The sequence below is a fragment of the Vipera ursinii genome, assembly GCF_947247035.1.
Source record: "Vipera ursinii genome assembly, chromosome: 1".
Lineage (NCBI taxonomy): Eukaryota > Metazoa > Chordata > Lepidosauria > Squamata > Viperidae > Vipera > Vipera ursinii.
Window position 1 is genome coordinate 356,543,092 of NC_139512.1, and position 27,337 is coordinate 356,570,428.

The 27,337-nt window shown below is 49.2% G+C and overlaps 2 protein-coding genes across 3 annotated transcripts in view; one reads left to right on the plus strand and one right to left on the minus strand.

Moving 5' to 3' along the window:
- Window positions 1-5,177: 5,177 nt before the first annotated feature.
- Window positions 5,178-18,443, plus strand: CENPV (centromere protein V; the record flags this gene model as incomplete). The annotated part of the gene is made up of 5 exons (XM_083379877.1): window positions 5,178-5,452; window positions 8,632-8,730; window positions 10,747-10,816; window positions 13,047-13,161; window positions 16,582-18,443. The coding sequence occupies 5 exons, from the start codon at window positions 5,178-5,180 to the stop codon at window positions 16,704-16,706; spliced, it is 684 nt and encodes a 227-aa protein (XP_083236003.1). The 3' UTR covers window positions 16,707-18,443.
- A 1,088-nt stretch (window positions 18,444-19,531) lies between these two features.
- PIGL (phosphatidylinositol glycan anchor biosynthesis class L) overlaps window positions 19,532-27,337 on the minus strand; it is a 35,875-nt gene continuing 28,069 nt past the window's right edge. The window contains exons 6-7 of one of the 2 annotated variants that reach the window (XM_083379842.1): window positions 23,448-23,581; window positions 19,532-20,722 (exon numbers count right to left, since the gene is read on the minus strand). In XM_083379842.1, coding sequence (XP_083235968.1) covers window positions 20,627-20,722; window positions 23,448-23,581 — 230 coding nt within the window. In that variant the 3' untranslated portion in view covers window positions 19,532-20,626. Of the gene's footprint in view, window positions 20,726-23,447; window positions 23,582-27,337 lie in introns of both variants that reach the window. The other variant, XM_083379841.1, reaches the window with a different exon arrangement.

Genomic DNA, 27,337 nt, shown 5'->3' on the forward strand with positions numbered 1-27,337 from the left:
GAGTTTGACATGCCTGCTCTAGAAGCTGTGAATCTCCAACACTGGAAGTTTTTAAAAAGAGACTAGACAGCCATTGGTCTGAAATGGTGTCGGCTTTCCTGCCTGAGCAGGGGGTTGGACTAGATGACCTCCAAGATCCCTCCCAACATTATTATTATTGATCATCACACAGTCAGCCAGATGTTCAGACTGGATTTGGCGTTTTTGTCTACCTATCGAGTCCTTCCCAAGGACCTGGGATAGGCAGATGTGGATGTTGGATGGTATCACAGATCTCGTCACAGGATGCAAGCAGTTCCTAGTAAGGCCGCCTTTTGCAATTGACTCATGACAAATTTGTCAATGCCGATGACGGTGTCCAAGTGGTGCTCCAGTTGTTTTGGGGTTGCACCCAAGGCGCCTATGACTATTGGTGCCACCCTTGCTCGCCTTTGCCACAGTCTTTCTATTTCTATTTGTAGGTCTTTGTGTTTTGTTATCTTCTCCAGTTCTTTCTTGTCTATTCTGCTGTCTCCAGGCACTGCCACGTCCACTCTCCAGACTTATTTGTCTTTCTTATTGACAATTGTTGTCGATAACAAGGTGTTATGTTGCAGGTGCTTGTCTCTTTGAATTCTGAAGTCCCAAAGCAGTTTAATTTTATCCTTTTCTATGACTTTCTCTGTTTTATGATCCCACCAGTTCTTGCTTACAGGCAAATGATATTTCTTGCAGATCTTCCAAGGCACCATTGTTGCTACTTTGTCGTGCCGCTGCTTGTAGTCAGTCTGTGTGATCTTCTTGCAGCAGCTATCCAGGTGGTCCACTGTTTCTTCAGCTACTTTGCAGAGGTGGCACTTACTGTCTGTTGCTGTCTTCTCCATTTTGACTTTGTATGCGTTTGTCCTTAAGGCTTGGTCTTGTGCAGCCAGAATTAGTCCCTCGGCCTCTTTCTTCAATTTTCCTGCTCCTAGCCATTGCCAGGTCTTGTTATTATCTGCTTTCCCAGCTATTTTTTTTAATGTGCTGGCCATGTAGTGCGTTGTCTTCCCATGCCTCTATTCTGTTCTTCATTTGGTCTTTCTTGTAGGCCAGTTTGGTCTCTCCAGTAGTCAGTAAGCGTTCCTGATATATTAATTTCAGTGCATCTTTATCATTGTCCTTCAGATATTCTTCCAAAGCCATTTTTTCTTCTTCAACCATCTGATGTACTTAAAGCATTCCACGTCCACTTATTTGCCTTGGTAGATAAGAGTCTGTCAATGTCACTGCGTGGATGAAGGGCCCCTGACCTGGCGCAGATCCTGGCAGGCACCATGGTTCTCCGTGGAGCTCCGGGAGATGAAGCATCGGAGACGGAGCCTAGAGAGCTGTTGGAGGTCCAGCCAGTCTGAGTCTGATCGTTTGCGATTAAGAACCTTCACGAGGTCTTATCTCGCAGCGATGGAGGCAGCGAAGTCTAATTACTTCGCTGCCCTCATCGCATCCACAGATAATCGCCCGGCCGCCCTGTTTGGGGTGACTCGCTTCCTCCTGAATCAGAAGGTGAGGGAGGAGCCCCTGCAGAGTCGTGCCGAGGAATTCAGTCAATATCTGGCGGATAAAATCGCTCAGATTCGGGCCGGCTTGGACTCCGACTGGGCAGAGTCTGACGATGGGGAATCGAGCGGTCTTGGGAATATTACTTGGGAAGAATTCGATCTTGTGACTCAGGAAGAAGTGGACAGGATCATGGGGAAGCTGAGTTCCACCACTTGTTTATTGGACTCGTGCCCCTCCTGGCTGGTTTTGCAGCTCGGGAGGGGACACGAGGCTGGCTCCAGGCAGTAATAACTGCTTCTTTGAGAGAGGGTAGCTTCCCCGCCTCCTTGAAGGAGGCGGTGGTGAGGCCCCTCCTCAAGAAGCCTGCCCTGGACTCGGCCATTTTGAACAATTATCGTCCGGTCTCCAACCTTCGCTTTTTAGCGAAGGTTGTTGAGAGTGTGGTGGCTCATCAGCTTCCTCTGTTCCTGGAGGAAGCGGATTATCTGGACCCCTACCAATCGGGCTTTAGGCCCGGGTACAGCACGGAGACGGCATTGGTTGCGCTGGTGAATGATCTCTGGCGGGCTCGGGACAGGGGTTGCTCCTCTGTCCTAGTCCTATTAGACCTCTCAGCGGCTTCTGATACCATAGACCATGGTATCCTGCTGCGGCGTCTCAGGAGGTTGGGAGTGGGAGGCACGGTTCTTCAGTGGTTCTCCTCCTACCTCCTGGGACGTTCGCAGTCGGTGTTGATGGGAGGGCAGAGATCTGCCCTGAGGCCTCTCGTTTGTGGAGTTCCTCAGGGGTTGGTTCTCTCTCCCCTCCTGTTCAACATCTATATGAAGCCGCTGGGTGAGATCATTCGTGGTTTTGGGGTGGGGTATCATCAGTACGCTGATGATACCCAACTTTTTATTTCCACCCCAGATCAACCCAGTGATGCCCTCTCCGTGATGTCCCATTGCCTGGAGGCGGTGAGGGTCTGGATGGGGAGGAACAGGCTTTGTCTAAATCCCGACAAGACTGAGTGGCTGTGCGTATTGGCATCTCGGGTTGTCCATTCTATTCCATCTTTATCTATAGGGGGTGAGGTGTTACCCCCCGTAGATAGGGCTCACAACTTGGGTGTCCTCCTTGATTCGCAGCTCAATTTTGAAGATCATATAGAAGCCGTGACCAGGGGGGCTTTTGCCCAGGTTCGCCTGGTGCGCCAGTTGCGGCCCTACTTGGACCGAGATGCCCTACGCACAGTCACTCATGCGCTCGTGACCTCTCGGATAGACTACTGCAACGCTCTCTACATGGGGCTGCCCTTGAATACCACTCGGAGGCTCCAGCTGGTGAAGAATGCGGCTGCACGAGTTGTGATGGGGGTCTCCCGATACTCCCATGTAACACCTCTGCTCCGCGAGCTGCATTGGCTTCCAGTTGTCTTCCGGGTGAGATTCAAGGTGCTGGTGATGACCTATAAAGCCCTAAATGGCTTGGGTCCGGATTATTTACGGGAGCACCTTTTGCCGGCGTTAACTTCCCATCGTCCTGTGCGCTCCCACAGGGAGGGCCTCCTCAGGGTACCGCCGGTCAGGGAATGCCGGCGGGCGGCCCCCAGGGGGAGGGCGTTCTCTGTGGGCGCGCCTGCCCTCTGGAATCAGCTCCCTGTTGAGCTCCGGATGGTTCCCGACCTTCGCTCTTTCCGCCGCGACCTGAAGACTTGGCTATTCGAATTTGCCGGCCTGGACTGAGGGACTGGGATTTTAGATTTAAAATTTAAAATTTTAAATTTTAGAATGTTTTTTTATTGTTCAGGGCTACTTGTTTAATTTATTTTAATTTTTATATATTACGTGTTGTATATAGTGTTTTAATTGCCCTGTACACCGCCCCGAGTCCTTTGGGAGAGGGGGCGGTATACAAATCCAAATAATAATAAATAAATAAATAAATAAATAAATAAATGCCAAGAGTCCGAATTTGGGTCACATCACCATGGAGACGCTAGGACGGCCGTTAACCGTAAAAAAACGGTCCTAAGTCCCTTTTTTCAGTGCTGTAGTAACTTCGGACGGTTACTAAATGAGCCGTTGTAAATCGAGGACGGCCTGTATTCAAAGCCAGAACTGGGTTCATTCGGTTATTATTGGGGGACGAGGGGGGGGTGGAAATTGCAAGCATGAGATGGAGACCTTTCTCTGTCCCCCCACGGCTTCCTCACTGCGGTAGGTGGAGAGATGCAAGCCCATGTCTCAGCAGTAGGAAAGCAGCTTCCGCTTGCTTCCTTTTAGAAGGATTTTTAGCAGAATGACAGAGTTGGAAGGGACCTTGGAGGCTATCTAGTCCAACCCCCTGCTCAAGCAGTAAACCCTATGCCATTTCAGACAAGTGGCTGCCCAGTCTCTTCTTGAAAGCTCCTTCCAACGCCCCCGTCTGGCCTGCAGCCCTGGCAAGGTTGATCTCCTGCGCCCCCCTCCCTTCCAGCCCTGATGAGGTTCCCTAGTCGGGTCATGAAACGTCTGGCGGAAAACCACCCAGCTCAGGGGGCACCAAGGACCCCACAGTCCTGTCCCCCTCCCCTCCTCTTTGTCCTTTCTTGCCTCCCTTCTTTCTCTCCCTCTCCTTCCTTCCTTCCTTCCCTCCCTCCCTCCCTTTCTTTCCTTCCTCCCTTTCCTTTCCTTTCTCCCTCCCTCCGTCCATCATTACTTCCTTTCTTCTTCCCTTTGCTCCTTCCTTCCTCCCTCCCTCTTTCTCTTTCCTCCCTCCCTCCTGCCTTCCTCTCTTTCTTTCTTTCTTTCTTTCTTTCTTTCTTTCTTTCTTTCTTTCTTTCTTTCCTCTCTTCCTCCCTCTTTCCTCCCTCCCTTCTCCCTCCTTTCTTCCTGCCTTCCTTCCTTCCTCCCTCTTTCTTTCCTTCCTTCCTCCCTTTCCTTTCCTTTCTCCCTCCCTCCGTCCATCATTACTTCCTTTCTTCTTCCCTTTTCCCTTTCCTTCCTTCCTACCTCCCTTTCTCTTTCCTCCCTCCCTCCCGACTTTCTTTCTTTCTTTCTTTCTTTCTTTCTTTCTTTCTTTCTTTCTTTCTTTCTTTCTTTCTTTCTTTCTTTCTTCTTTCTTTCTTTCCTCCCTCCCTCTCCTCTTTCCTTCCTTCCTTCCTTCCTTCCTCCCTCCTTTCTTCCTGCCTTCCTTCCTTCCTTCCTCTTTCTTTCCTTCCTTCCTCCCTTTCCTTTCCTTTCTCCCTCCCTGCGTCCATCATTACTTCCTTTCTTCTTCCCTTTTCTCCTTCCTTCCTTCCTTCCTTCCTTCCTCCCTCCCTCCCTCCCTCCCTCTTTCTCTTTCCTCCCTCCCTCCCTCCTTCCTTCCTTCCTTCCTTCCTTCCTTCCTTCCTTCCTTCCTTCCTTCCTTCCTTCCTTCCTTCCTTCCTTCCTTTCTTTCTCTTCCTCCCTCCCTTTCTTTCCTCCCTCCCCCTCTTTCCTTCCTTCCTTCCTCCCTCCCTCCCTTCTCCCTCCTTCCTTCCTTCCTCCCTTCCCCCCTCCCTCCCCTTCCTGGAGGCTGCGCTCCTCGCCCCCCCCCCGGCTCCCCTCCTCCTCCTCCTCCTCCTCCTCCTCCTCCTCCTCCCCGGCGCTTCCTCGGAGCCGGCTCGCCCTCCAGCGGCCGGCCGGGCAGCGCAGCAGGAGCGGCCGGCCAGGATGGGGAAGGCGCGGAGGTCCCCGGTCCGCAGGCGGACGCCGCCGGCCCCGCCAGCCGCCCGCGAACGGGCCGCCAAGAGCGCCGGCCGGGCGCCGGCCAAGCCGCAGCCGCAGCCGGCCAAGGCGGCGGGCTCGGGGCCGGGGGGCGCGGCGGGCGCGGCCGAGGAGGAGCCCCCCAGCCTGGCCCTGGGCGCGCAGCGGGAGCGCTGGCTGCAGTTCCAGAAGCGGCAGCGGGTCAGCTGCGAGGAGGCGGCCAAGCTCCTGCTCGACACCTTGTGAGTCGGGGGGGGGGGGAGAGGGAGGGGAGGGAAAGGGGGCGCGGGGAAGGCCACGGCGGGCGGCGAGAAGTTGCGAACCCAGCGAACCCCTTTTTTTTGACGTGCGAACCAACGAACCCCCTTTTTTTGACGTGCGAACCAACGAACCCCCTTTTTTGACTTGCGAACCCAACGAACCCCGTTTTTTTGACTTGCAAACCCAACAAACCCCCCTTTTTGACTTGTGAAGCCCCCTTTTTTGACTTGCGAACCCAACGAACCCCCTTTTTTGACTTGCAAACCCAACAAACCTTTTTTGAACTTGCAAACCCAACGAAACCTTTTTTGACTTGCGAACCCAACGAACCCCTTTTTTGACTTGCAAACCTAACGGACCCCTTTTTTTTACTTGCGAACCCAACAAACCCCCTTTTTTGACGTGCGAACCAATGAACCCCTTTTTTTGACATGCGAACCAACAAACCCCCTTTTTTTGACTTGCAAACCCAACAACCCCCCTTTTTTTGATTTGCGAACCCAACGAACACCTTTTTTGACTTGCAAACCCAACAAACCCCCTTTTTTGACTTGCAAACCCAATGAACCCCTTTTTTGACTTGCAAACCTAACAAACCCCTTTTTTGACTTGCGAACCCAACGAACACCTTTCTTGACTTGCGAACCTAACGAACCCCGTTTTTTGACTTGCAAACCCAATGAGCCCCTCTTTTTGAGTTGCGAACCCAACAAACCCCACTTGCGAACCCAACGAACCCCCTTTCCTGACTTGCAAATCAAGTGCACCCCTTTTTCTGAGAGACCTGGGGGCTGTTGCGGGATGGGAAGGTGGACCTTGCTGCTATTGCAGCTGTGAGACCCCAGGAGTCCCCCCCCACTCACCCAATTTAAGCAGAACTTCGGGCCCCCATCCCCTTAAAGGCAGAACCCCCAATTTAGCCTGGGGCTTTCAGCACCCGCAATGGGCGGGTCCCTTGTCTTGCTCAGCCTGGAGCTTCTCCCTTGGGTAGGTGAGGTGGGAGGGGTCCTTGGGGAGTCCTGTAAAAGCCTTGGGACACCCCACTATGGGGAAGGGGCACCCCAGTGGCTGGCATTTACCCGGAAGCTAGGAAGAGCTGAACTGCCCTTGGGAATTGTGTCTTTAAGAGCACCCTTATTTGGACCTCCCCCCCCCAAGTAAGAAAGTTTGGAGAAGAAGGGAGGGGCTTCTTTTAAGAGGGTTGGTTTTCTTGAATCGGGGGTGGGGGTGGGGGTCTTCCTTCCACGTCCAGAGCCCCTCTGGGTCTGTGCCTGGGACCCTCCTCCCATTACGCCCCAGAGGTTTTCTCCAGAGTTCTGGGCCGGGACGAGTGAATGGAATGGATCTGCACCCATGGACATCTAGCGAGCAGGAAGGTCCATGTGCCTAGACATCTGTGGGGAAGCCAGAGGTGGTGGTAATAATAATAATAATAATAATAATAATAATAATAATAATAATAATAATAATAATAATAATAATAATAGTAATAAAGTTGGAAGGGAACTTGGAGGTCATCTAGTCCAACCCCCTGCTCAGGCAGGAAACCTTATACCATTTCAGACAAAGGGCTGTCCAGTCTCTTCTTAAAAACCAGAGGACTTAACAACAACAACAACAACAAGGTATTTCCTTAAAATGTAAGATGTTCCGAAAAACTGCGCTACTCAGAACATCTTACATTTTAAGGAGATACCTGGTTGATACCTAGGATGCTGGCAGCAACCCCTGTCAACCATTAGTGCCAGTCAATTTGAGTGTTCAGTTGACTGAGTTTCATGTTTTATGAATAAATGTTTTATAATAATAATAATAATAATATCACAGTCATAGAGAACCGAAGCGTACAGCTGATTGATATCGCTGTACCAGGAGATGCCAGAGTCGAAGAAAAAGAACTGGGAAAAATTACGAAATACCGCGACTTGGCCATCGAAACTGCGCGATTATGGATGAAACGCGTAACAGGGATACCCATTGTCATCGGGGCGCTGGGAACTATGTCCAAAAACTTTGCAAAATACATCAAGAAATTGCAGCTTCCTGCAATAACTCCAGCAAAGCTACAAAAAACTGCGCTACTCGGAACATCTTACATTTTAAGGAGATACTTGGTTGAGACCTAGGATGCTGGCAGCAACCCGTGTCAACCATTAGTGCCAGTCAATATGAGTGTTCAGTTGACCTTCATGTTTTATGAATAAAAGTTTAATAACAATAATAACAATAATAACAATAATAACAATAATAACAATAATAACAATAATAACAATAATAATAATAATAATAATAATAATAATAATAATAATAATAATAATAATGATGATGATGATGATGTTGGAAGGGACCTTGGAGGTCACCTATTCCAACCCCCTGCTCAGGCAGACAAATGGTTGTCCACTCTCCTTAAAGACCAAGGACATCATCAGCATCATCATTAACGTCAACTCCCAAATGTTGAGACTCTAGAAAGAGTACAGAGAAGAGCAACAAAGATGATTGGGGGGACTGGAGGCTAAAACATATAGGGAACGGTTGCTGGAATTGGGTATGTGTAGTTTAACGAAGAGAAGGGTGAGGGGTGACATGATAGCAGCCTTCCAGTATCTCAGGGGCTGCCCCAAAGAAGAGGGAGTCAAGCTATTCTCCAAAGCACCTGAAAGCAGGACAAGAAGCAACGGATGGAAACTCGTCAAGGAGAGAAGCAACTAAGGAGAAACTTCCTGACAGTTAGAACAATTAACCTGCCTCCAGAAGCGGTGAATGTTCCAACACTGGAAGTTTTTAAGAAGAGACTGGCCAGCCATTTGTCTGAAATGGTATAGGGTTTCCTGCCTGAGCAGGGGGTTGGACTAGATGACCTCCAAGGTCCCTTCCAACTTATTATTATGATTAATCCCCCAGCCAGCATAGTCCTCACTTAGGTCTTAAAGCCGCCAAGGTGGGACAGTCTTGGTGTAAAGAGAGCAGGTGGGATCCCGTGCAAAAGGTTCAGTCTGCAGGATTCCAGGCTTCTATTCCATTCTTCTATCTACTAGTGGTTGTACAGGCAGTCCTCGGCTTACGACTATTCTCTTACTGACCGTTTGAAATTAACGACTGCCTGTCTTGTAATTCATCGGTTCTAGAAATGACCAGGAATGGATCTCTTTCTCTTTAGTGAGTACCAAGGGCTGGTGAAACACACAGGAGGCTGCCATTGTGGGGCTGTCCGGTTTGAAGTCTGGGCCTCCGAGAACCTCCATGTCTTTGATTGCAAGTAAGTTATCACCAGATATTTTCTCCTTGGGAAGGCTATAAAGGATGTGTTATCCTTCCCCTCGTACAGTCAGCCAGATGTTCAGGCTGGATTGGACATTTTTGACCAGCTGTTGAATCCTTCCTAAGGACCTGGGATAAGCAGATGTGGATGTTTAATAATATTAAAGGTTTCGTGGCAGGATATATGCTGTTCCGAGCAAAGCTGCCTTCCGCAATTGGTGGATGGTGATTTTGGTCAATGCCCATAAGGTGTTCGAGTGGTTCTCACCCATCAGCCAGGTGCTCAGATTGCATTTGGCATTTTTGTTCACCTGTCGAGTTCTTCCCAAGCACCTGGGATAGGCAGATGTTGTTGTTGAATATTAATAAAGGTTTCATGGCAGGATGTAAGCCGTTCTGAGCAAAGCTGCCATTTGCAATTGACTGATAGTGACTTTGTCAATGATGGTCAGCCGTTTGGCGGGTCGAATCCCGAGTGCCGCGTAGCAGAGTGAGCGCCTGTTACTCGTCCCAGCTTCTGCCAACCTAGCAGTTCGAAAGCACGTAAAAATGCGAGTAGAAAAATAGGGACCACTCCGGTGGGAAGGGAACAGCGTTCCGTGTGCCTTTGGCGTCTAGTCATGCCGGCCACATGACCACGGAGACGTCCTCGGACAAGCGCTGGCTCTTCGGCTTTGAAACGGAGATGAGCACCAGCCCCTAGAGTCGGAAACGACTGGCTCGCATGTGCGGGGGAACCTTTACCTTTTCCTGCCTGAGCAGGGGGTTGGACTAGATGACCTCCAAAGTCCCTTCCAACATTATTTTTATTATTGTTATTGTTATTGTTATTGTTATTGTTATTGTTATTGTTATTGTTATTGTTATTGTTATTGTTATTGTTATTGTTATTGTTATTGTTATTGTTATTGTTACCTTATGGGGTTCAAGTGGTGCTTCAGATGTTTGGGGATTATTATTATTATTGGTCACAAAGTCAGCCAGATATTTAGACTAGATTTGGCATTTTTGACCACCTGTTGAGTCCTTCCTAAGGACCTGGGATAGACAAATGTGGATGTTTGATGGTGTTAGAGGTATCGTGGCAGGATGAAAGCTGTTCCGAGCGAAGCTGCCTTCCGCAATTGACGGATGGCGATTTTTGTCAATGCCCATATGGTGTTCAAGTGGTTCTCATGGAATTCTGGGAGTTGAAGTCCACAAGTCATAAAAGGACCATAGTTCCCCATCCCTGGTCTACACTAACCCCCAAATCAGGAGGAGCCTGGTAGCCCTTTTTCCAAAAGCTCACAAAATCTTCTACTTCTTCTTTGAGGCGTGGAAACACGTTAGCAACATAGAAAGATATCAGTTCAGTTGCCATAGCTTTTTGGATAAACATACAGGTGGTCCTTGACTTACAACAGTTCATTTAGTGACCACTGGAAGTTACAACAGCGCTGGAAAAAAAAAGCGACCTGGAGCTGTTTTTCACACTTAATGACCGTTGCAGCACCCCCGTGGCCACGTGACCAAAATTCAGCAACTGACTCACATTTATGATGGCTAGACTGTCCCGGGGCCGTGGGATCCCGTTTTGAGACCTTCCCAGCTGGCTTCTGATCAGCAGAGTCAACGGGGGAAGCCAGATTCGCTTAATGACCACCTTGATTCACTTAACAACTATAGCGATTCACTTAACGACCGTGGCAAAAAAAGAGAGGTAAAAACGGGGCGAAACTCATTTAACGCTCTTGCTTAGCGATGGAAAGTTTGGGCTGAATTGTGGTTGTAAGTCAAGGACAACCTGGACTGAGGCCTTCAAGGTTGCCTCAGACAACAGCACACACGTTCCTACCGTGTGTCCACTTCTCTGACAATTTGTTTTTTCCTTAACAAAGGGGACTATCAAAGTCCGTTTTGCTTTTTTCACTCACAGTCTCAGCCTCCTTATTTCGGCCTCTTGTGGAAAGGCTCTCTCCCCAATTCACGTTTTTTTCTTGTCCTCGTTCTTTTTCCCTCTCCCCTCCTCCAGTTGCAGCATCTGTGTGAAGAAGCAAAACAGGCATTTCATCGTACCGGCTTCCCACTTTAAGCTCTTGAAGGTAAGAAGAGGGTGGGTGGGTGGGTGTTGCCCGGAGTCCTGTGGGGTTTTCCCCTGTTTGCATTCTGAGCGGTGGAAAATCCACTTGCTTGAGAGACAGTCACTGCGAAGGGTTTAGTTGAGATCCAGGTTTAGGGGCCTTGCATCACGGGATCCTTGGTGCTCTCTGAGCTGGGTGATTTTCCTGCAGACGTTTCATGACCCAACTAGGTAACATCATCAGTGCTAGAAGGGAGGAGGAGGAGGAGGAGGAGGAGGAGGAGGAGGAGGAGGAGGAGGAGGAGGAGTTGGAGGAGGAGGAGGAAGACTGTGGGGTCCTTGGTGCTCTCTGAGCTGGGTGGTTTTCCTGCAGACGTTTCATGACCCAACTAGGTAACTTCATCAGTGCTAGGAGGAAGAGGAGGGGGAGGAGGAGGAGGAGGAGGAGGAGGTGGTGGTGGTGGTGGTGGTGGAGGAGGAGGAGGAGGAGGAGGAGGAGGAGGAGGAGGAGGAGGAGGACAAATGTGGGGTCCTTGGTGCTCTCTGAGCTGGGTGGTTTTCCTGCAGACATTTCCTGACCCAACTAGGTAACTTCATCAGTGCTAGGAGGAGGAGGAGGAGGAGGAGGAGGAGGTGGTGGTGGTGGTGGTGGTGGAGGAGGAGGAGGAGGAGGAGGAGGAGGAGGAGGAGGAAGAAGACGGTGGGGTCCTTGGTGCTCTCTGAGCTCGGTGATTTTCCTGCAGACATTTCCTGACCCAACTAGGTAACATCATCAGTGCTAGAAGGGAGTATGGGTTGTGGAAAAGGAAGACATGGGGGAGGAGGAGGAGGAGGAGGAGGAGGAGGAGGAGGAGGAGGAGGAGGAGGAGGAGGACGAGCTGGGTGATTTTCCTGCAGACGTTTCATGACTCAACTAGGTAACATCATCAGTGGAGGAGGAGGAGGAGGAGGAGGAGGAGGAGGAGGAGGCGGAGGAGGAGGAGGAAGAGGACTGGGGTTCCTTGGTGCTCTCTGAGTTTGGCTTTCTTGCAAACATTGCATGACCCAACTAGGTAGTTGCTGGAAGGGAGTGGGGTTTGCAGAGTGGAGGGGGGGGGAAATGACAATTGTGGGGTCCTTGGTGCTCTCTGAGCTTGGTTGTTTCCTTGCAGACGTTTCATGACCCAACTAAGTAACATCATCAGTGCTAGAAGGGAGCAGGGTTTCCTGTCTGCTTATATACCAGTGGCTTGCCCCATCAGTGTTGGTGAGAATGTTGTTTTCTTCTTGGTGCTTCTTGATTAGGCTGTGGTTTACTGTTTGATTGTTTGATGTTCCTTCCTAGTTGGGTCATGAAACGTCTGCAAGAAAGCCACCCGAGGTCTGAGACCAGCAAGGCCCTCACAGTTCAACCCTGAGCTAAGGCCTGGGCTTAAACCAGGAGTAGGCAACCTTGGCTCTTTTATGACTTGTGGACTTCAACTCCCAGAATTCCTGAGCCAGCCATGCTGAGGAGAAAGGGAGAGATTTCCAAGCTCAGCCATGCTGGCTCAGGAATTCTAGGATTTGAAGTCCATGAGTCATAAATGAGCCACGGTTGCCTACCCCTGGCTTAGACCATTTATGGGAACGTAATGATTCTAGCCTGATTGCTCGCTTGACACCACCCCTAGACTCTGACTGCTCTTTTTCTACATATCATGACTCTCTTTGTGTGTGCTTTTGTGTCTACAACATTTCGTAACAGTCAGAAGAGCCTTACAGGCCTCAAAACACCCTTTCTGAGGTTGTCATCCCTTCAGACCATCGTTAAAAGAACTATCATGAGTCAAGGGCTCTTTGTAGCTCGGTGTTTCGGGGAATTCTGGGAGTTGAAGTCCACATCTCTTAAAGTTGCAGAGGTTGAGAAATGTGGATCTAATCCAGGGGTGTCAAACTGCCGGCCCGTGGGCCAGATGCGGCTTGCCGAAATGGTGCCCACTACATCACCGGCAATGGAAAAAAAAGTTGTGATACGTCGCGATGCGTCACGTGACGTTGCGAGTTTGATACCCTTGATCTAATCCAATTCCCTGCAAACTACATTATTTCGGCCATCATGGGGAGGTGGTGGATGTCCAACGTCTTCTTAAAAGCCTCTGGAGACACACACACACACACACCTCCACTCTTCTCCTAGATCTCACAAAACACAGGAACGATGCCCGTAAAATTGGGTCTTTCTCCCCCACACACACACACAAAACCACACCTTGTGTCTTCTTTCCCTCCAGGGTGCTGACCATCTCACCACGTACACCTTCAACACTCACTGCGCCCAGCACACCTTCTGCAAGATGTGCGGCGTCCAGAGCTTTTACACACCCCGTTCCAATCCGGACGGCTACGGTAGGATACAATTCGGGGCAGTGGGTGGGCAAATCTGGGTCGAATCCCGCCATTCTCTCCCAGACGTGAAGCCGTCATCTTTTTTACAACCCTGGGTTTTTTTTCCTCCATTTTAATTTTCTCGGGCTGCGACAGGTGTGATTTGCCTTCCCCCTCTAGGTTAGGTGAAAGCTATTTCTGTTTTTGCAGAATTGCAAAGCTAATCTGTGAAAATTGGAATTGGGTCTGTCTGGTTTAATGAAGAGAAGGACCAGGGGGGACGTGATAGCAGTGTTCCAGTATCTCAGGGGCTGTCCCAAAGAAGAGGCAGTCAAGCTCTTCTCCAAAGCCCCTGAAGGCAGGACAAGAAGCAACGGATGGAAACTAACCAAAGAGAGAAGCAACCTAGAACTAAGGAGAAACTTCCTGACAGTTAGAACAATTAACCGGTGGAACAACCTGCCTCCAGAAGCTGTGAATGCTCCAACACTGGAAGTTTTTAAGAAGAGACTGGACAGCCATTTGTCTGAAATGGTCTAGGGTTTCCTGCCTGAGCAAGGGGTTGGACTAGATGACCTCCCAGATCCCTTCCAACTACTTCTTCTTCCTCTTCCTCTTCTTCCTCTTCCTCTTCCTCTTATCATTATCATTATCAAGTGTTTTATGGCAAAAAAAAACCAGAATTTTCTTTAAGAGCATGCGACCACACTTTGTTTGTTCCATGGTTAGATAGTGATGGGTCTGTTGGGACCTACTGTATACTACTACTGTACTACTACTACTGTACTACTACTACTACTACTAATAATAATAATAATAATAATGATAATAATAATAATAATAATAATAATAATAATAATAATAATAATAATAATAATAATAATAATAAACTTGGAAGGGACCTTGGTGGTTATCTAGTCCAACCCCCTGCTCAGGCAGGAAACCCTGTCCCATTTCAGACAAATGGCTGTCCAGTCTCTTCTTAAAAACCTCCAGTGTTGGAGCATTCACCGCTTCTGGAGGCAGGTTGTTCCACCGGTTAGTTGTTCTAACTGTCAGGAAGTTTCTCCTTAGTTCTAGGTTGCTTCTCTCCTTGACTAGTTTCCATCCGTTGCTTCTTGTCCTGGTTTCAGGTGCTTTAGAGAATAGCTTGGCTCCCTCTTCTTTGGGGCAGCCCCTGAGATACTGGAAGACTGCTATAATGTCCCCCCTCATCCTTCTCTTCATTAAACTACACATACCCAATTCCAGCAAACGTTCCTTATATGTTTTAGCCTCCAGCCCCCCAATCATCTTGGTTGCTCTTCTCTGTACCCTTTCTAGAGTCTCGACATCTTTTTTACATCGTGGTGACCAAAACTGGATGCAGTGTTCCAGGTGTGGCCTTACCAAAGCATTGTAAAGTGGTATTAGTACTTCACTTGATCTTGATCACTGATTGCCTCCTGCAGCTGTTTGAACCCTGGATTTTTCTTCGCCTGCTATTATGAGCCTTGGTGGCGCCGTGGTTAGAGGGCCTGATTGCAGGCTGACTCTGCCCACAGCCAGGAAGATTCGATCCTGACTGGCTCAAGGTTCACTCAGCCTTCCGTCTTTCTGAGGTCGGTAAAATGAGGGCCCGGATGTTCTTGCTCGACAAGCGATGAAGAAGCAGCTATTTCATACATTAAACATGTGTATTGCTTTAAGAGATTGGATTAAGGTTGGGAGGGGGGAAGAAGAGGATTGTACCTCAAGGCTGTCTATAATTAAACAAGATAAGAACTTGGCCGGTTGTCTAAGGGAAGAGAAACTAATTCTTTAAATTATTTATTTATTTATTTTAAATTTTTTTTGGGGGGGGGAACTTATATGCTTATATTTTGGGGACTTATATTAATTGGAGAATGTGATTAATGACAAAATTAGAAAGGTGGAGAATTGTGTTTTAATATATTGTGCAAGGGGGCGGAGATTTCAGATTCCAGCTTCCTTCGAGCAATGTATGGGGCTAAATGAAGGACTTTTAAGGTAAACAACGCCTCAGAGTCACTTGAAAAGCCCAGAAGTCAGAAACTTGAGAAAGGAAGCCATGGTGCCGTCGTGGTTAGAATCCAGCATTGCAGGAAAACTCTGCCCACAGCCAGGAAGTTCGATCCTGACCGACTCAAGGTTGACTCAGCCTTCTGTCCTTCCGAGGTCGGTAAAATGAGGACCCGGATTGTTTGGGAGGCAAATAGGCTGACTCTGTAAACTGCTTAGAGAGGGCTGGTTCTATGAATGAACCTTTATTGTCAAAGTACAACCATGTATACATTGAGATTGGCTGAGCCTCCCTTTGTGCCCCCACCACCACCACCACTACTCGCAGTGACAACAAACCCACCATCTTGTTAACACCATGTGAGCTAATTGCACAACACACCGGCCTCGCAAGTCAATCATACATAAAATTATAAAACTATTATTTCCCGTTCAGGAGCCTGACAGCCCACGGATAGAAGCTGTTCTTCAGCCTGTTGGTACGGCTAGCTATATTCCTATATCTCCTACCCGATGGTAGGAGAGTAAAGAGATACCGTCCAGGGTGTGAGTCGTCCCTGAGAATTTTCCTCACTCTTCCAAGGCAGCGGGCCCTGGCGAGGTCATCCAGTGGTGTCAGGGGACAGCCCCATGGTGTCTTGTGCTGTGCTCACCACCCTCTGTAATACTTTCCTATCCGCGGCTGTCAGACCAGCATACCAAACCACAATACAGTATGAGACGACGCTCTCTATAGTAGACTGGTAAAAGAGGGTCATTAGCCGTTGTTCTACCCTGTTCTTCCGCAAGACCCTGAGGAAGTGGAGTCTCTGTTGGGCCTTTCTGGCCACCTGGGTTGTATTAACTTTCCAGGTCAGATCTTCGCAGAGGTAGACTCCCAGGAATTTAAAGGAGGAAACTCTCTCCACACAGTCCTCCCTGATGTAAAGTGGGGCAGGTTCCTCCTTTTTCCTCCGGAAGTCTAACACCATCTCTTTCGTCTTGCCGATGTTCATGTGCAAGTTGTTCTCTAGACACCATAGGGATAGTTTTTGTACCTCCGCCCTGTACGCTGTTTCATCTCCACCTATAATAAGACCCACTACGGTGGTATCTATCTATTGTTCTATTGCTATTACCTATTACCATTCCAAAAAATTTCAACAATCTACAAGTAGTCCTCTCCTTACAACGGTAATACAGCCTGCCCATCATGGTCATAATTTCTTGACGGTGAGAACAATTAACCAGTGGAACAACCTGCCTCCAGAAGTTGTGGCTGCTCCATCACTGGAGGTTTTAAAAGAAGAGATTGGACAACCATGTGTCCAGAACAGTATGGGCTCTCCTGCCTGAGCAGGGGGTTGGACTAGACGACCTCCGAGGTCCCTTCCAATTCTTGCCATTCTGCTACCGCTGCCTCTCTCTCTCTCTTTGCAGGAATCGCGCCCCACTGCCTGGACGAGGGGACCATCAGCAAGATCACCGTGGAGCCCATCAACGGCAAGGAATGGGAGAAAGCGGTGAAGGGTCACCCCGCCATCAGGAACATGTCCAAGCCGTGACCGTCCTGGTTCTGGAAACCACAACAGGCCACCACATCTCCCTTCTTTAACTCGGGTTTCGTTTAGGACAGGGCTTTTCAACCTTTTCACCTGTTGTACCACTTTTAGGATATGGCAACCTCCGAGTACCACCAGTCACCTAGCAAGGGGTCAAACACTTGATGACCAAAAAAAAGGAAAAAAGAGATGAAGTATAGGTGGTCCTCGACTTATGACAGTTCGCTTAGTGACTGTTCGAAGTTACAATGGCACTGAAAAAATGAATCGGTTGCCAAGCATCTGAATGTAAATCACAAGACCCTGGAGACGCTGCAACATTCCAGCTGATCGGCGCTTCTTCTGGGCTCAGCAGAAGTGCCGGGATCAGCGCCGAGCTCCAGCTGAAGCCTGGCGCTGATCCTGGCGCTTCCACTGAGCCCCGACAGCCCCGAAGAAGCACTGATCCTGGCGCTTCCGCTGAGCCTTGACAGCCCTGCAGCTCCAGCCGTCTCTCGCTCAGGCTTGTGCGGTGCTGCCACCGGTTCAGCTCATTCCCCTCCCCAACTACCACTTTTCTAGGATGGTTGCGTACCACCTGCCAGGTGCCAATGTACCACAGGTGGTACCCGTACCACTGGTTGAAAAGCCCTGATTTAGGAAACCAAAGAGTGCCATTTTTTTTGGTGAAATATCCTTTCTCTACTGCCTATTTCCCCCATCGATAGAATAGCGGCATAGAAATGGGATTATCTCAATCCTACACCCCTCCTTGAAAACAGAAAAAAAAAACCTGTAGCCTCCTTATCTTGAGAAAAAAGAGCGCTAAAAGGAAGATTTAAACACCGCCAAGCCCCCAATATTTGCTAACGTGCAAAGATCCGGCGGGGGAATTTCCACAGAGGTGTCCTGCAGGTAGCCCTCGACTTACAATCTTTCGTTTAGTGGCCATTCAGAACGACAAGAGCACTGGAAAAAAAGTGACTTATGACCATTTTTCACACTTAACGACCATTGCAGCACACACACACCCATGGTCACAAAATTCAGAGGCTCGACAACTGGCATGTACTTACGACGGTTGCAGGTGATCCCCTTTTGCAAGCTTCTGAAAAGCAAAGTCGACAGGGAAGCTGCGTTTACTTAATACCTGTGTGACCAACTTAAGAGTGATTGAATTTAACAACCGTGGCTAAGAAAAGTTGTACATTGGGGCAAAACTCACTTAACAGCGCACTCAGTAACTGAAATGTTGGGCTGAACTGTGCTCGTAAGTCGAGGACTACCTGTATTTTGGGCAAGGAGATCTGCAAGTGGAAGCAGGATCCCATTAAGACAGCCTGACAATTTGGAGAAGATCTCCATTTTTTTTAGAAAAAGAAAAATGGATTCTGATTTATTTTTAATTTTTTTTCTTTTTTTTTTTTTTGAAGGAGGCGCTTGATCCCTCATGGTGCTTAGAATAATTTCTATAGAGGCCTCTTTTTTTACGACGGCCTTGATTCAATCAGTGGCTAAGTTAGTAGCTGGAGCTGCACAGACTAAGAAACTCGGTTTCTTCTGGGAATTGGGGTGGGGAATGTCTTTGCGTACGTGTGTGAATGCCTCAAGTCGCTCAGTTCAGTTTCCACCTTTAGCGCTAGGTATGAATGCTGTTTTAATGTCGCTTTGCCCAAAATGACACTTCTCACTTTTGAGGAAATTCTTCTTTTGAAAAAAAAATTAATAATAATAATAAATACATATTTTTAAAACATTTGTCCTTTCGGTGGATCCTTTATTATTATCGCTTGCCAACGGACAAGAATCTTGCCGGGGTAAAGCCAACATGCACATCTATTATAATATTATGGAATACTGCAGCCAATTTTGGTCACCATGTCACAAAAAAGATGTTGAGAGTTTGGAAAAAAATCAGAGAAGAGCAGCTAAGAGGATCCAAGGCCTGGAGACGAAAACATACGAAGAACGGCTGTGGGACTTGGGTTTGGGTAGAACAGGGGTAGGCAACCTTGGCTCTTTTATGTCTCGTGGACTTCAACTCCCAGAATTCCTGAGGCAGCCATGCTGAGGGGAAAGGGAGAGGTTTCCAAGCTGAGCCAGGCTGGCTCAGGAATTCTGGGAGTTGAAGTCCACGAGTCATGAAGGGGGCCATAGTTCCCCCATTTTGGCTGAGGAATTCTGGGAGTTGAAGTCCACGAGTCATGAGGGGGCCATAGTTCCCTCATGCTGGCTCAGGAATTCTGGGAGTTGAAGTCCATGAGTCATGAAGGGGCCATAGTTCCCCCATGCTGGCTCAGGAATTCTGGGAGTTGAAGTTCACAAGTCATAAAAGAGCCAAGGTTGCCTATCCCTGCTAGTCTAAAGAAAAGAAGAAATAGGGGAGACATGATAGCAGTGTTTCAGTATTTGAGGGGCTGCCATGAGGCAGAAGGGGTTATATTATTCACCAAAGTACCAGAGGGAAGGACGAGAAACAATGGATGGAAACTGACCAAAGAGAGAAGCAACCTGGAATTAAGGAGAAACTTCCGAACAGTGAGGACAATTAACCAGTGGAACAGCTTGCCACCAGAAATCGTGGGCGCTCCATCACTGGAGATTTTTAAGAAGAGGCGCTAGACAAGTCGCTTGTCTGAGATGGTATAGGTTCTCCTGCTTAAGCGGGGGGCTGGACTAGAAGACCTCCAAGGTCCCTTCCAGCCAGGGAGAGTCTTTCCTGGATCTCTTCCAGCATACCGAGGATTCCAGACTGACCTGCCTCTTTGGTCCTTGGGAAAGACCCCCCCTCCCTCCCTTTTGTGACTTTTTCCCAGATTCCCCCGACATCAGCTCCCCATTCAGGCAGGTCGGTGAGTCCAGAGCAGGTCCTCTTCGATTTTTATTATTTATTTATTTAAGAAGATGGATATGGCTGCCCAACTCACTCTCGGTGACTCCTGGCGGCTTACCAAGATACACATCCAACACAAGAACAATTTTTAAAAAGCCGCAATTCCCCACCTCCCTGGTCAAAAGTGCCATTTGATGGGCTCCATCCTGCTCTTTGGGGGGGGGGGGTCCCCTGGCCCACCAGAAAAGCCACAATCATCAGGGTCTTGTGGAAGAGTGCCAAGATGGCGGCCAAACTTATCTCCACGGGGATGATGTCCTACAGGGAGGGAGCCACCATGGAGAAGGCCCTTCTCAGTCCCACCAGATGGAGCTCCTCAAGAGAAGAGACCCATAACATCTTATTTCCAATCTTATCTCCGCAGGGATGATGTTCCCCATGGAGAAGGCCCTCCCTCTTGGTCCCACCAGATGGACCTCCTTAAGTGAAGGGATCCATAACATCTCATTTCTGATTTTATCTCTGCGGGGATAATGTTCCACAGGGAGGGAGCCACCACGGAAAAGGCCCTTCTCGGTCCCACCAGATGGACCTCCTCAAGAGAGTGGACCCAGAATGTCCTATTTCCAATCTTATCTCCGCAGGGATGATGTTCCAGAAGGAGAAGTCCCTTCTTCTTGGTCCCACCAGATGGACCTCCTTAAGGGAGGAGACCCATAACATTTCCGATTTTATCTCTGCGGGGATGATGTTCCACAGGGAAGGAGCCACCACGGAGAAGGCCCTCCCTGTTGGTCCCACCGGATGGATCTCCTTAAGGGAGGAGACCCATAACATTTCCGATTTTATCTCCGCAGGGATGATGTTCCAGAGGGAGAAGTTCCTTCTTCTTGGTCCCACCAGATAAACCTCCTTAAGAGAGGGGACCCATAACACCTTATTCCCAATCTTATTTCCACAGGGATGATGTTCCAGAGGGAAGGAGCCACCACGAAGAAGGCCCTCCCTCTTGGTCCTGCTAGATTTTTTTCCACTCGTCAGGGACCTCCAGAGTCAGGTCTTCCTCCCTTTCTCTCTCTCTGTCTCCAGTTCATCCCGGCTCTCTTCCCCGTTAGAGGAAACGCAGCGAGTTGATCACCATGTAGCGCGAGAACCTCACGTACAAACGGCGGAACCAAAGCAGCTGGCTGTGGTGACAGCGCATCGCCTTCTGGAAAGATAGACAGCATTAGATTTTAGCCAGGGCCAGACTTGTAGGCGAGGAGAACAATGAAGGGGGATGCTTCGGGTGAAACCAGGAGTACAGGTAATCCTTGACTTAACAACCATTCGTTTAGTGACCGAATTTACAACATTGCTGGAAAAAGTTTTTAAGAAGAGACTGGACAGCCATTTGTCTGAGATGGTACGGGGTCTCCTGGCTTGAGCAAAGGATTGGACTAGAACAGGGCTTTTCAACCAGTGGTACGGGTACCACCCGTGGTACATTGGCACCTGGCAGGTGGTACGCGACCATTCCAGAAAAGTGGCGGCGGGGGAGGGGAATGAGCTGAACCGGTGGCAGCACCGCACAAGCCTGAGCGAGAGACGGCTGGAGCTGCAGGGCTGTTGGGGCTCAGCGGAAGCGCCAGGATCAGCGCCAGGATCCAGCTGGAGCTCAGCGCCGATCCTGGTGCTTCTGAGCCCAGAAGAAGCGCCAATCAGCTGGAATGCTGCAGCATCTCCAGGGTCTTGTGACTTACATTTAGATGCTTGGCAACCGATTCATATTTATGACGGTCACAGTGTCCCAGGGTCATGTGAAGGGACCAAAACCTGCTGCAACCACCCAGCAGACCGAGGGGGGGGATAAAAACCAAACACCTCCCACCCCTCCCACGCTGCCAATCCTCAACAGAAATGCTCACAACAATGAAAACCTCGGACAGGAGGAAGAGCACCGCCGGGCGGGCAGGCAGGTGTCTCGCTCAGCTGTGGCTTGGGGGGCCCTTTTTTCAGTGCCGTTGTAACTTCAAACAGTCACTAAGCGAACTGTTGTAAGTCGAGGACTACCTGTACTTCATCACTTTTTTCCTTTTTTTTTTTGGTCCTCAAGGTTTTGACATCTTGCTGGGCGACTGGTGGTCCTCGGATGTTGCCATATCCTAAAAGTGGTACAGTGGGTGAAAAGGTTGAAACGCCCTGGACTAGATGACCTCCAAGGTCCCTTCCAACTTTATTATTATTATTAAGTGACCCTTGTTTATGCATCCATTGCAGCATTCCCACGCTCAAGTCATCCACATTCAAAGGCTTAGTAAGGGATTCGGAGTTACGACGGTGGCGAGTGTCCCGGGGGTCCCGGGATCCCCTTTTGCGACCTTCTGACGAGCGAACTCAAGGGGGGGGGGAAATCCGGATTCACTTAACGACTGTGTGACTTAACAGCGGCAGCGATTCACATAACAGCAATGGTGGTGAGAAAAGTCGTAAAGCGAGGCAAAACCCAACGGTCTTGTTGGCAACAAACATTTGGGTCTCGTCAGAAGGCGTGATCGTGTGACCTGGGACACTGCAACGGTCGTAAACATGAGCCGATTGCCCAGCAGCCAAAGGTTGATCACATGACCACAGGGATGCTGTAACGGTTGGGTTTGAAAACCAGTCCCTTTTTTCAGCTCTGCTGGAACTTCCAGATCTCACAAAACAAACTGTTGTAAATCCGTACAGCCAACTGTCCAGGGGGTTGCTAATCAACAGGTAAAGCCACATCAATAATCAACTATCACCTGCGAAAGTCAACAGCCCCCCCCAAAAGAGGCTATATCCAGCTCTCCAAATCTTCCTGTATAGGAGGGGTCCTTGGTTCTTGCAGATGTTTTACAGATGTTTTCTTGCAGACATCTAGCCCTGATGACCTTACCTAGTTGGGTAATGAGACCTGTGCAAGAAAACCACCAAGCTCAGAAAGCAACAAGGAGACCACAGTCTTCCTCCCCCTCCTCCTCCTCCTCCTCCTCCTCCTCCTCCTCCTCCTCTTCTTCTTCTTCTTCTTCTTCCCCTCTTCCTCTTCCTCGTCCCTTCCTCAAACCCCACTTCCTTCTAATAGTGATGAGTTTCCCTAGTTGGGTCATGAAACGTCTGCAAGAAAACCACCCAGCTCAGACGGCACCAAGGACGCCACAGTCCTCCTTCCCCTCCTCTTCCTCCTCCATTCCTCAAACCCCACTTCCTTCTAATAGTGATGATGTTCCCTAGTTGGGTCATGAAACGTCTGCAAGAAAACATCCAAGCTCAGAGGGCACCCGGGACCCCACAGCTCTCCTCCTCCTCTTCCTCCTCTTCCTCCTCCCTTTCTCAAGCCACACTCCCTTCTAGCACTGATGATGTTCCCTAGTTGGGCCATGAAACGTCTGCAAGAAAACCACCCAGCTCAGAGAGCACCAAGGACCCCACAGTCCTCCTCCTCCTCCTCCTCCTCCTCCTCCCTTTCTCCTCCTCCTCCTCCTCTTCTTCCTCCTCCTCCTCCTCTTCTTCCTCCTCCTCCACCTCCTCCTCCTCCTCCTCCTCCTCCTCCTCCTCCTCCTCCCATAAACACCACTTGCTTCGAGCATTGATGATGTTACCTAGTTGGGTCATGAAACGTCTTCAAGAAAACCACCCAGCTCAGAGAGCACCAAGGACCCCACTGTCCACCTCCTCCTCCTCCTCCTCCTCCCTTTCTCCTCCTCCTCCTCCTCCCACAAAACCCACTCCCTTCTCGCACTGATGATGTTCCCTAGTTGGGCCATGAAACGTCTGCAAGAAAACCACCCAGCTCAGAGAGCACCAAGGACCCCTCTTTTCAGGTCTGAGCTACAAATATTTCCCTTTGTTTGCTTCCTGTGTGTATAGAAACCTCTTCTTGGGGAGTTTCTGGATTGGGACAAGAACCCCCCCCAATGTCCGTTCACCTTGGCCAGTTCTGCTTCTTGCTCTGTCACTACGAAGAGAACGTCCGGGGTTTTGCGGCAGCTGAGCGGAGCGTCCCAGATGGAAATGTATTTCCGGAAAAGGTTCACGGTCTCAAGGATGAGGAACCGACAATCTGAGTGAGTAACACAAACAGCGGGTGAAATTCGACAGGTTTACCTTTGCCTCCTCACCTTTCCAACTTGTTTTTCCCAAAGCCAGTCTCTTCGGCAAGCCCTCTGCCACCTGTGAAGCTGGCCCCAGGTGACCCCCCCTTTCCATCAGATTTATAATACCAGGTTGTAAATAGGTAACGATGAACGCAGCTGGGCCTCCTCGGCTGTGTATCTCCAGCAATTCCGCCCTGAGCTCATGAAAATATCTCCGCTCTCTTTCCAAGAATTAACGCCCTGCAGTTTTAGAGACTGTAGGAGAGCATCAGGAAGAATCTGTCTGCTTTTTGTTTTCTGGGGTGTGTGTGTGTGTGTGTGAAACAACAACAACACACATTTTCCGGAAAGGCATCAGGTTTCGTGAGATTAAATCAGTTTCGATGAACTGGCAAGAAGGGGGGCAGGATTTAAATTAGGGAGTGCTTGGTGGTCTCTGAGCTTGGTGGTGTTAATGCAGACGTTTCATGACCAAGCTAGGTAACATCAGCAGTGCTACATCTATATCTAGCGCTGATGATGTTAGCTAATTTGGCAATGAAACGTCCGCAAGAACATCACCAAGCTCAGAGAGCACCAAGGACCCCACAGTCCTCTCCTCCTCCTCCTCCTCCTCCTCTCCTCAAACCTCACACCTCACTCCCTTCTAGCACTGATGATGTTCCTTAGTTGGGTCATGAAATGCCTGCAAGGAAATCAATTCAGCTCAGAAAGCATCAAGGACCCCACAGTCCTCCTCCTCCCCCCCTCCTCCTCCTCCTCCTCCTCCTCCTTCTCCTCCCAGCACTTATGATGTTAGCTAGTTGGGTCATGAAACGTCTGCAAGAAAACCACCAAGCTCAGAGAGCACCAAGGACCCCACAGTCGCCGTCCTCCTCCTCCTCCTCCTCCTCCTCCTCCTCCTCCTCCTCCTCCTCCTCCTCCTCCTCCTCCTCCCTTCTAGCATTGATGCTATTACCTGGTTGGGTCATGAAACGTCTGCAAGAAAACCACCCAGCTCAGAGGGCACCAGGGACCCCACAGTCCTCCTCTTCCTCTTCCTCTTGCTCCTCCTCCTCCTCCTCCTCCTCCTCCTCCTCCCACCACTTCATTCCCTTCTAGCACTGATGATGTTCCCTAGTTGGGTTATGAAAGGTCTGCAAGAAAACCACCCAGCTCAGAGAGCACCAAGGATCCCACATTCCTCCTCTTCCTCTTCCTCTTCCTCTTGCTCCTCCTCCTCCTCCTCCTCCTCCTCCTCCTCCTCCTCCTCCTCCCACCACTTCATTCCCTTCTAGCACTGATGATGTTCCCTAGTTGGGTTATGAAACGTCTGCAAGAAAACCACCCAGCTCAGAGAGCACCAAGGATCCCACAGTCCCCTCCTCCTCCTCCTCCTCCTCCTCCTCCTCCTCCTCCTCCTCTCCTTTCTCCCCAAACCCAACTCCCTTTAGCATTGATGATCACAAAAGGCGATCACATGACACCAGGACATTGCAACCATCATGAATAGATGCTGGTTGCCAAGTCATTTTATTCAGTGTCATTGTATGGTTTGAGGTTTTGATAATTAGTGGGGGGAATGGAAAAAGTGAGCTTTTTTGTAATCAAAGAGTAAAAAATAAGTTTGTAAATTATATTTATGTTTGCTGTAGTGTGAAAGACATTCAAAGCTTCTTTCTGTTTCTGTCTATTTTCTGCACCTTTACCCTTCCTTCCTTGTTCGTTTTTTCTTTTCTTTCTTTCTTTCTCTTTCTTTCTTTCTTTCTTTCTTTTTCTTTCTTTCTTTCTTATTTATTTATTTCTCTCTGTTTCTCATTAATTTGTGTTTTTTATGTCCTTTTTAATAAAAAAGTATGTACATATACATATATAGAGAACCATACAATTTATACTTCCTCCTTAATTTAATTTAAATTAATTATATCACAGCTTAATTTCACTGTGAGTTACCCCGTGACAATAAAGACATTCTACTCTCTTCTATTCTCCTCCTCAGAAGTTAAGCCGGACTGAAGGGTAAGGATGGCAAAGTAAAAAGAAAAACAAGCAACTCAGAGATAAATCTCCCAGCAGAACAATTTTTCTCCAGCAGCCACAAAGCCTCATGGAGAAGGCAGACTTTGTCCCTTGGCTAAAAGCCAGCAGAGACCTGCTCGTACTTGAACAATTACTGGAAAATGTAAATCATCTTATCACCAATAGAACAAGCCAACAGAGGATGCCACCCAACCCCTAGGAGGCTAATTTTCGTTTCTGTTTTTTAACTCCTTGCAACCCTGTGCTGTTTTTTAAAAAAAATGGGAAGAAAGATTTTTCGTCCCTCGACGTCGGGGTAGCCAAATTTGTCAACCTGGAAGACTTGCACGCACGGCTGGCTGGGGAATTCTGGGAGTTGAAGTCCACAAGTCTTCGAGTTGCGAAGGGTGGACAACCCTGACCTAGGAATTATAAATTTCTTTGATGCATAACATTTGGCTTCACTTTAGATGTGATGTGTTACTTCCTTTCCCTTTGAGCTTCGTTGGAATGTTAATGCTTGAGGTTGAAATTCAACAAAGACTTTATTAAATATATATATATATATATATATATATATATATAAACCTCAGAAAACATATATATATCCGTATATACTTGAGTATAAGCCGACTCGAGTATAAGCCAAGACCCCTAATTTTACCCCAAAAACTGGAAAAAGTTATTGACTCGAGTATAAGCCGAGTATAAGTATAAGCTTGGCCCCTTCTTAGCAACATATCTATATTCTGTGCCACGACGAGCCGCTCGTTGACTCTGGCAGCATCCCGGAGCTGGCTCTGCCGCGGTTCGCAGGGTCCGCTCATCAGGCTGCCAGGCTTCCTGGCAGCACATCCCGCAGGGAAGGTCTGCTAGGGAGGCGGCAGTCAAGCGTTGTTTCCCTCCTCGTGCGTGTGTGTGTGTGTGAGAGAGAGAGAGAGAGACCTGCGGGAACGGCTGGTAGAGGTGGCGGCAGTCCGGCGTTTCCCCCCCTCATGCATGCGTGCGTGTGTCAGACCCGCGGGAATGGCTGGTAAGGAAGCGGTGTTCCCCCCCTCCTGTGTGCTTGACACACAGAGAAACACAAATGCCGGACTGCCGCCACCTTTACTAGCCATTCCTGCGGGTCTGACACACACACACACACACACACACACACACACACACACACACGCACGCACGAGGGGGAGAAACAACGCTGGACTGCCACCACCTCTGCCAGCCCTGCAAGCCTCTGCCGCAGAGGCTTGCAGGGCTGGCAGAGGTGGCGGCAGTCCAGCGTTGTTTCTCCCCCTCGTGCGTGCGTGTGTCAGACCCACGGGAATGGCTGGTAGGGAAGCGGCATTCCGGCATTCCCCCCCTTCCTGTGTGTCGAGCCCATGGGGCTTGACACACAGAGAAACGCAAATGCCGGACTGCCGCCACCTTTACTAGCCATTCCTGCGGGTCTGACACACACACACACACACACACACACACACACGAGGGGGAGAAACAACGCTGGACTGCCGCCACCTCTGCCAGCCCTGCAAGCCTCTGCCGCCCCGGCGTTGGTGGTCGAGCTCTTCGGAGCCGGCAGAGAATCTCCCGCAGGAGGAGGTCGCGGCTTTCTCTCTTGCTTCGGACTGCAAGGATTTAAACTCCAGGAACAAATCCCAATGGAAGTTTTTTTTTTAAAAAAATACTCCTCCGGGTCGGACAGGGGACCCAGGCTGAGGTCTAGG